This window comes from Trichomycterus rosablanca, chromosome 15 (assembly GCF_030014385.1).
Source record: "Trichomycterus rosablanca isolate fTriRos1 chromosome 15, fTriRos1.hap1, whole genome shotgun sequence".
Lineage (NCBI taxonomy): Eukaryota > Metazoa > Chordata > Actinopteri > Siluriformes > Trichomycteridae > Trichomycterus > Trichomycterus rosablanca.
The window spans coordinates 32,020,837-32,031,871 of NC_086002.1; the positions used below are offsets into that span (position 1 = coordinate 32,020,837).

The following is an 11,035-nucleotide window of genomic DNA, read 5'->3' on the forward strand; positions in this document are numbered from 1 at the left end:
GCAATCTTGATTTGATCTCGACTTGACAGAAATGTGAAAATGAGATGGACGTCACCAACAGCAGGGGGTCAGAAACACCCGGGCGGACGTGCCGCGTCTTCGTTCTGGACCATCTAATGATCCGTCTGCGCTCGGAGCGGGACGGATGGATGCATCGATGTTTGGAAATCAACCTCATGTGGGCGAAACCACAAAAAAACAATGAAGGATGAAGAGTGACAGGAAAAGAGAACGCAGGAAACAGAAGGGGAAGAGGAAGCGCCCTTGACATGCGGTGAGGGTGCGTTCCGGGGATCCTAAACACCTCGGCCTCGTTTCCACTCGGTCAGTGGAAACTTGGTCCTCGCTGGATCATCCAGGAGATTAACCCTCTGACCACTTGTAGATGCTACAGGATGCCGACTGTGATGGCTGGAAGCCTAGATCGACCCGTCGTACCCCAAAACGTTTCGTGGCTATTTAATAAGACCCCGGAGACCGGCGTGAACAGTCCTCCAAGGTCTTCGTTTGGATATTGGGTAACGAGGAGATGTGGTGAACTCACCTACCCCACCTCGTACACCAGAATGATGAAGAGCCTGTTGACAGGAGTGCAATACGGGAGGACTGTCCATCAGATCGATGATGAAAGCCCAGATCAGATACGGCGGGAATGCAGAGCGACGGGTTACGGAGGAATTTCTCACCCTAAAGCAGCTTAAACATCTGCTCAGAGGCCAAAAGTATGTGGACGCCTCTCTTGTGCAGAGGGGGTAGAGCTTTGGCGTGACCATTGGAAGGTTGTGGGTTGGAATCGAGGCTGTGCCATGTTGGACCCTTGAGCAAGGCTTGTTACCCTTAGGCCCCAGGGAAAGGAAATGATATGCCTCTGGGTTACAGTTTAGGGAAGGCCCTTTCCTATGAGCAAAGCAGGCTCTATAAAGACATGAAGGCACCACACAGAGCCCTGACCAGGCACCCAGGTCTCCAAAAAAAGCAAAAATAGGGGCGCTAAGCCCAAACCTAAAGGTGCAGTTTACCCTACCTGATGAAAGCAATGTATCTTCGTTCATGTGTGAAAATACAAAATTAAAACAAGAACTGGATCAGAGGGTTGTTCAAGCACCAGCGCATTCACAATGGGGAATTAGAAATGATTAGATTGGGGGATTAAGGTAGAAAAATCTAGAAAAAATGATTAACCGTAACCAACCCAACCCTAGACCTAAACTCTAACCCTAATCCTAACACAGCCCTAACTCTAACCCAACCCAGTCCAACTCTAACCCTAACCCAACCCTAACCCTAACTCTAAACCCTAGCTTTAACTCTAACCCAACCCTAACCCCAATTCTAACCCTAACCCTAACCCTAACTTTAACTCTAACCCAACCCTAACCCCAACCCTAACTCTATCCCTAATTTTAACTCTAACTCAACCCTAACCCCAACCCTAACTTTAACTCTAACCCAACCCCAACCCCAACCCAACCCCAACCCCAACCCTATTTCTAACCCAACCCCAACCTAACTCTAACTCTAACTCTAACCCTAACCCAACCAACCAACCCTAAACAGGTCTCCAAAAAAAAAGCAAAAATAGGGGCGCTAAGCCCAAACCGCCGATTGCCGCAGCACTTAAAGGTGCAATTTACCCTACTTGATGAAAGCAATGTATCTTCATTCATGTGTGAAAATACAAAATTAAAACAAAAATTAGATCAGAGGGTTGTTCGAGCACCAGCGCATTCACAATCGGGAATTGGAAATGATTAGATTGGGGGATTAAGGTGGAAAAATCTAGAAAAAATGATTAAGGTTTCTGGTGGACTCATTTTCTCTGGACGTGTGGATGTATATTTTGGAAGTGATTCACAAAGCTTAGGGTCCGAGGTTCTGGGAATCCACCGAACCACAGCGAGAGTCAGTATATCCGAACGATAGAAACTTAGAACCGTGACGAACCTACCAAGACTCCTTTAATCAAAAATAAAGTAAAGTGAGTGAATAAAGTCTTATTCACGGTAGGTAGCACAGTCGCCTCAGAGCAAGTAGGTAGACCGATCTGGGTCCTTTCTGTGTGAAGTTTGCATGTTCTCCCCCGTATTTGTGTGGGTTTCCTCTCACACATGCAGTCAGGCTAACTGAAAATGACTGAAAATTGCATTTCGATGCTATTTAGGCTACAAATGCGCCTTATACAAGTGTTTTACCACACGTGTGTGTGCTAATATACATTTTAGCAAACGTTAATCAAGGTCACGGTGGGTACAGAGCCCGTTTTCAAACCTCAACACGATGTAAACACGTATCTTAGCCTAATAAGCTAAGCTAAGTGTAGCATTAATTTCACACGTATTTCTTTCTTCATTAATTCGTTTATTTATTCATTTATTCACTCTTTTATCTAAAGAAATGTAGAAAAGCAGTGCTTAGAATAATATTGGTGGGTGTAGAATGTCATGTGGGCAAAGGGAGAACATGCTAAAGCAAACACAAGCAATAAACAAGCTGTGGTAAACCGCAGCGCTGTTATACAGTATACTGTAGATATAAGAGTAAACGCGTGCTTGTGCTGCCACCTAGCGGATGTAACAAGAACTGAGAGATTGTAATTACTGTATTTCTTTTGCATTTGGGATCCTGGTCAGGGTCGAGGTTCACCTGGAGTCTACACAAACACACTTTATACATCCTCACACGTTTATTAAAGTACTCAGAAAATGTCAACACAGCACACAAACTGAATATAGCAGGATTATAAACGTGTGTTTTTTTTATATGTGTATGTGTGTGTGTGTGTTCATCAGTACCCGGACAGGCTCTCCTGACCAGGGTAGTGTGTGCGCTGCTTCATGCACTTGTGGCGGTCGATGAGAAGTGAGTGTGTTTTACACTCGATGTTCCTCTCCAGCAGCGTCCTGCTCTCCTCCAGCCGGACCAGGGACGCTCGAGCTTCATCCAGCTGTTCCTGCAGAGCCCCGACACAGCTGGAGAGCTGATCCGCCTCGTCCAGGAGACTGTACACACACACACACACGTATATATATAATATATATATACACATACACAGTATATACACACACATACACACACATACACAGTATATACACACACATATACACTATATACACACATACACAGTATATACACACATGTACAGTATACACACACACACACGTATATATATAATATATATACACACATACACACACGTACAGTATATACACACATACACAGTATATACACACATTCACACACATATACAGTATATACAGTACACACACATACAGTATATACACTATATACACACACACACACACACACACACACATATACACTATATACACACATACACAGTATATACACACACATACACACACATACAGTATATACACACATACACAGTATATACACACATTCACACACATATACAGTATATACACACACATATATACACTATATACACACATACACAGTATATACACACACATACACACACATACAGTATATACACACATACACAGTATATACACACACATACACACACATATACAGTATATACACACACATATATATGGTATATACACACACATATATATACGGTATATATACACACACACATATACGGTATATATATATATATATACACACACATATACTGTATATACGGTATATATACACAAACACAAAGTATATACACACACACACACATATATACGGTATATATACACACACACATACTGTATATATATACGGTATATATACACACACACATATATACAGTATATATATATATATATATACTATACACACACATATACTGTATATACGGTATATATACACAAACACATATATAAAGTATATATACACACACACACACACACACACATATACGGTATATACACCCACACACACACACACACACACACATATATACGGTGTATATATACACACATATACAGTATATACGGTATATACATATATACACACAGACGGAAATCTACTGACTGGTCCTTACACAGCGTTGAAGACCCCGCCCACTTTTTTTGTCTGGTCTTTTCACACCCAGCAGACCAGTGATCGATCATGCCCGCTAGGGGTGCCCAGCCGCCCGGTATCAGAGCTGAGATTGGAACTCGGAGAGATTTGTGTGTGTGTGTGTGTGTGTGTGTGTGTGTGTGTGTGTACCTGATCTGGACCGGGTCCCTGCACAGCTCCATGTTGGGTCTCTGGTCTCGCTGGTGCAGCCTGGACTGAACCACTCGCAGCGGAGCTTCTTTATCATGAACCGACTGCTGCAGGGCGGCGACGTTCCTCTCCTGTACACTGATCTGTTCCAGCACCTACACACACACACACACACACACACATATATATTAAACATATATCAACACGTTTTTCTGATGAGTGTGTGTCTGTGTGTGTGTGTGTGTGTGTTTGATATGTTTGATGAGGGTGTGTGTGAGGAGTGTGTGAGTGTGTGTGTGTGTGTTTGTGTGTTTCTGATGAGTGTGTGTGTGAGTGTGTGTGTGTGTGTGTGTTTGATATGTTTGATGAGGGTGTGTGTGGTGAGTGTGTGTGTGTGTGTTTGTGTGTTTCTGATGAGTGTGTGTGTGAGTGTGTGTGTGTGTGTGTGTGTGTGTGTGTTTGATATGTTTGATGAGGGTGTGTGTGAGGAGTGTGTGAGTGTGTGTTTGTGTGTTTCTGATGAGTGTGTGTGAGAGTGTGTGTGTGTGTGTGTGTGTTTGATATGTTTGATGAGGGTGTGTGTGAGGAGTGTGTGAGTGTGTGTTTGTGTGTTTCTGATGAGTGTGTGTGTGTGAGTGTGTGTGTGTGTGTGTTTGATATGTTTGATGAGGGTGTGTGTGAGGAGTGTGTGAGTGTGTGTTTGTGTGTTTCTGATGAGTGTGTGTGTGAGTGTGTGTGTGTGTGTGTTTGATATGTTTGATGAGGGTGTGTGTGAGTGTGTGAGTGTGTGTGTGTGTGTGTTTGTGTGTTTCTGATGAGTGTGTGTGTGTGTGTGAGTGTGTGTGTGTGTGTGTGTTTGATATGTTTGATGAGGGTGTGTGTGAGTGTGTGAGTGTGTGTGTGTGTGTTTGTGTGTTTCTGATGAGTGTGTGTGTGTGTGTGTGTGTTACCTGTGTGAGCTGTAGTTCCAGTTCTCTCTTGCCGTGCTGGATGTGTGTGTGTGTGTGTTTGATATGTTTGATGAGGGTGTGTGTGAGTGTGTGTGTGTGTGTGTTTGTGTGTTTCTGATGAGTGTGTGTGTGTGAGGGTGTGTGTGTGTGTTTGATATGTTTGATGAGGGTGTGTGTGAGTGTGTGAGTGTGTGTGTGTGTGTGTTTGTGTGTTTCTGATGAGTGTGTGTGTGTGTGTGTGTTACCTGTGTGAGCTGTAGTTCCAGTTCTCTCTTGCCGTGCTGGATGTGTGTGTGTGTGTTTGATATGTTTGATGAGGGGGTGTGTGAGTGTGTGTGTGTGTGTTTGTGTGTTTCTGATGAGTGTGTGTGTGTGTGTGTGAGTGTGTGTGTGTGTTTGTGTGTTTCTGATGAGTGTGTGTGTGTGAGTGTGTGTGTGTGAGTGTGTGTGTGTTTGATATGTTTGATGAGGGTGTGTGTGAGTGTGTGTGTGTGTGTGTGTGTGTTTGTGTGTTTCTGATGAGTGTGTGTGTGTGTGTGTTTGATATGTTTGATGAGGGTGTGTGTGAGTGTGTGAGTGTGTGTGTGTGTGTTTGTGTGTTTCTGATGAGTGTGTGTGTGTGTGTGTGTTACCTGTGTGAGCTGTAGTTCCAGTTCTCTCTTGCCGTGCTGGATGTGTGTGTGTGTGTTTGATATGTTTGATGAGGGTGTGTGTGAGTGTGTGAGTGTGTGTGTGTGTGTGTTTCTGATGAGTGTGTGTGTGTGTGTGTGTGCATATACAGTATATGTGTGTGTTTTATGTGTGTGTGTGTGTGTTTCTGATGAGTGTGTGTGTGTGTGTTACCTGTGTGAGCTGTAGTTCCAGTTCTCTCTTGGTGTGCTGGACCCCGTGGCAGCGCTGTATAAACGCCTCGTCCACGCTGTTGCTCTGTGCCCGTAGGTCCTCGGCGGTCTCCCTCAGGACCCGCTCACACAGCCGGAAAAGCGCCGCGCTGGCGTCCTCCTCACGCTCGGCCCGGGACAGGTTACCCCGGGTGTGGCTCGCCCACCCGTCCGGGTCACAGCTCCTGCACACACAGAGAGCGTATGGGAATTTGTGCCGGTTTAGCCTCCACACAAGGGTACAGCCAACGGAGAGCCGTATCAGGTACGGAGAGTCAGGCGCACACACACTTAAACACACGCACACACACACTTAAAAAATGCATACACTTAAAAACACACACACACACACAAATATCAGAAACACACATACACACATCAGAAACACACACATATCTCAGAAACACACACACACACACATCAGAAACACACACATATCTCAGAAACACACACACACACACATCAGAAACACACACATATCTCAGAAACACACACACACATCAGAAACACACACATATCTCAGAAACACACACACACACACATCAGAAACACACACATATCTCAGAAACACACACACACACATCAGAAACACACACATATCTCAGAAACACACACATCAGAAACACACACACACACACATCAGAAACACACACACACACACACATCAGAAACACACACACACACTCATAAAACACACACATATACAGTGTATCACAAAAGTGAGTACACCCCTCACATTTCTGCAAATATTTTATTATATCTTTTCATGGGACAACATTATAGAAATAAAACTTAGATATAACTTAGAGTAGTAAGTGTACAACTTGTATAGCAGTGTAGATTTACTGTCTTCTGAAAATAACTCAACACACAGCCATTAATGTCTAAATAGCTGCAACATAAGTGAGTACACCCCACAGTGAACATGTCCAAATTGTGCCCAAAGTGTCAATATTTTGTGTGACCACCATTATTATCCAGCACTGCCTTAACCCTCCTGGGCATGGAATTCACCAGAGCTGCACAGGTTGCTACTGGAATCCTCTTCCACTCCTCCATGATGACATCACGGAGCTGGTGGATGTTAGACACCTTGAACTCCTCCACCTTCCACTTGAGGATGCGCCACAGGTGCTCAATTGGGTTTAGTCCATCACCTTTACCTTCAGCTTCCTCAGCAAGGCAGTTGTCATCTTGGAGGTTGTGTTTGGGGTCGTTATCCTGTTGGAAAACTGCCATGAGGCCCAGTTTTCGAAGGGAGGGGATCATGCTCTGTTTCAGAATGTCACAGTACATGTTGGAATTCATGTTTCCCTCAATGAACCGCAGCTCCCCAGTGCCAGCAACACTCATGCAGCCCAAGACCATGATGCTACCACCACCATGCTTGACTGTAGGCAAGATACAGTTGTCTTGGTACTTCTCACCAGGGCGCCGCCACACATGCTGGACACCATCTGAGCCAAACAAGTTTATCTTGGTCTCGTCAGACCACAGGGCATTCCAGTAATCCATGTTCTTGGACTGCTTGTCTTCAGCAAACTGTTTGCTGGCTTTCTTGTGCGTCAGCTTCCTTCTGGGATGACGACCATGCAGACCGAGTTGATGCAGTGTACGGCGTATGGTCTGAGCACTGACAGGCTGACCTCCCACGTCTTCAACCTCTGCAGCAATGCTGGCAGCACTCATGTGTCTATTTTTTAAAGCCAACCTCTGGATATGACGCCGAACACGTGGACTCAACTTCTTCGGTCGACCCTGGCGAAGCCTGTTCCGAGTGGAACCTGTCCTGGAAAACCGCTGTATGACCTTGGCCACCATGCTGTAGCTCAGTTTCAGGGTGTTAGCAATCTTCTTATAGCCCAGGCCATCTTTGTGGAGAGCACCAATTCTATTTCTCACATCCTCAGAGAGTTCTTTGCCATGAGGTGCCATGTTGAATATCCAGTGGCCAGTATGAGAGAATTGAACCCAAAACACCAAATTTAACAGCCCTGCTCCCCATTTACACCTGGGACCTTGACACATGACACCAGGGAGGGACAACGACACATTTGGGCACAATTTGGACATGTTCACTGTGGGGTGTACTCACTTATGTTGCCAGCTATTTAGACATTAATGGCTGTGTGTTGAGTTATTTTCAGAAGACAGTAAATCTACACTGCTATACAAGCTGTACACTGACTACTCTAAGTTATATCCAAGTTTCATGTCTATAGTGTTGTCCCATGAAAAGATATAATGAAATATTTGCAGAAATGTGAGGGGTGTACTCACTTTTGTGATACACTGTATATGCACACACACACACACACATCAGAAACACACACACGCACTCATAAAAACACACACACACACATATATCAGAAACACACACTTAAAAACACACACACACTCGTAAACACACACACACACACTCATAAACACACACACACACATATATCAGAAACACACACTTAAAAACACACACACACTCGTAAACACACACACACACTCATAAACACACACACACACACACATATCAGAAACACACACTTAAACACACACACACACACACACACTCATACAACACACACACACACACATATATATCAAAAACACACACTTTAAAACACACACACTCATACAACACACACACACACTCATAAACCACACACACACATCAGAAACACACACACACAAACAAACAAAATTACACACACACACAAACACACAATCAAAATGACACACACACATATCAAACACACAATCAAAATGACACACAAACACACAAACAAAATTACACACACACACAAACACACAATCAAAATCACACACGCACATCAGAAACACACACACGTCAAATACACACATCACAAACACACACATATCACACACACAATCAAAATCACACACACATAAATCAGAAACACACACACACACAATCAAAATCACAGACTTCTCTGTGCCCATAGAAACCCCTGATTGAGCTTTTTTAATATTGTTTGTCCATATGATCAGGTGCTGATTTTGGAGCTTGCTCGACTGTGGACACTGAGACTCACTGTTGTTGTGCCGTAGCCGAGGCAGCGTGATGCCGCGTGTCCGTGCTGGTGTTGCGGTAGCGTCCGCACCGATCGTCCAGACCGTAGGCCTCGTGCTTGTCGGACCAGTCCAGTTCCAGAACCTGCTGAGCCTCCCGGTTCAACCTGTACACACGGGGAGTAGTATACGCTGTTGGGTCAAAAGTATGTGGACACTCCTGTTTTCGCCCACACTCATCAGTGCCTGTTACTGAACACCTTCGGGATGAGCCGGGCCTTCTGATCCAACTGCCCAAAGTCTAACTGGGCACAAATTCCCATATATAAGTGTTACCTGATTTGTTGGACGGTCTGATCCAGAGTTTCCTTCAGCAGAGCCTGGACGTTCCTGATCAGGTCCAGTTCCTGTGGTGAATAATTGATGGATACATCAATAATAATATAATATAATATAATATAATATAATATAATATACTATACTATAATATAATATAATATAATATAATATAATATAATATAATATAATATAATATAATATAATATAATATAATATAATATTAATAATATTAATAATAATAATATAATAATATAATATAATGTAATATAATATAATATAATATAATATAATATAATATAATATAATATAATATAATATAATATAATAATATAATAGCAATAATAATAATAATAATAATATAATTAATATAATATAATATAATATAATATAATTAATATAATATAATATAATATAATATAATATAATATCATATAATTAATATAATATAATATAATATAATATAATATAATATTAATAATAATAATATAATAATATAATATAATATAATATAATATAATATAATATAATATAATACTGTATAATATAATATAATATAATATAATATAATATAATATAATATAATATAATATAATATAATAAAATAAAATAATATAATAACAATAATAATAATAATAATAATATAATAATATAATAATAATAATAATAATATAATAATAATATTAATAATAATAATAATAATAACAATAATAATAATAATAATAATAAAATGATAATGACAACAATAATAATTAAAATAATAACAATAATAATAATAATAATAATTAAAATAATAATATTAATATTATTAATAATAATACAATGATAATTGATTAATTGAATAATTGATATATATTACGCCGATATTGAGGTATCACCTTACACCAATCAAATTCGGCCATAAAGCCAGACTCAGGTATGACTGGAGGAGAACTGGGATTGGTCCAAGATCATTAGGTTCAACTGGAACAGCAACTGATCCATTCAAAGGCTGATCAATTAGACACAAATTCCCACAGACATACAGTACATCACATAGCGTTTGCTTTTTGAACTAGGTGTCCAAATACTTTTGGCTGTGAGTTTTACCTTGACCAGTTCCTCCTCCACTCGATCCTGAACCAGATCGGGACCGAACCGTCTCTCCCTGCAGCTCAGATTATCGGTGCTGATCATGAACGGGACCTCCGTAGCGTTCAGCGCCTTCTCCAGCCGCCGCTTGGCCGCACACAGCAGCTCGGTCTCGGCGTGCAGCCGCGCCAGGTGCCGCTCCAGCTCAGACTTCTGGGAGTGGATGTCCACCAGGCGCTCCCCCAGCAGCCGGGTTCCGTGGCTCTGCTGGCGGGACATGGTGGCCTCGGTCTCGGCCCGGAGCGCGGTGGAGTCGCGGTGGATGCGCTGGGCGGCGGTTCGGTCGGACGCGGTTCGGGTCAGCACGGACTGGTTGTTATGGAACCAGTCCGCGGGGGTGTATTTAGCAGATCGGTAACCGGCCGTACCGACGCCGGTGATACTTCCCGAGTAACGGGTCTGGGTCCCGGTTCCGTCATCGTGCTGGAGCGGAGAAACGAGCTGAGAGGACATGGAGAGAGCGGGGGATTAGATCTCATGTACTGTCGGTAGATCAGATCATCAGACTCTTGGTGCACATGGTAACTGTGTTTGTGTTGATCT

General features: G+C 42.5%; 1 protein-coding gene across 1 annotated transcript; it reads right to left on the reverse strand.

Annotated features, from left to right (window-relative positions):
• Positions 1-2,664: 2,664 nt before the first annotated feature.
• tekt4 (tektin 4) lies at positions 2,665-11,035 on the reverse strand. The gene is made up of 6 exons (XM_063010630.1): positions 10,451-11,035; positions 9,362-9,432; positions 9,049-9,192; positions 5,964-6,186; positions 4,171-4,325; positions 2,665-2,999 (listed from the first exon to the last, which is right to left on the reverse strand). Exons 1-6 carry the CDS (start codon positions 10,943-10,945, stop codon positions 2,786-2,788), a joined length of 1,302 nt encoding a protein of 433 aa, XP_062866700.1. The 5' UTR covers positions 10,946-11,035; the 3' UTR covers positions 2,665-2,785.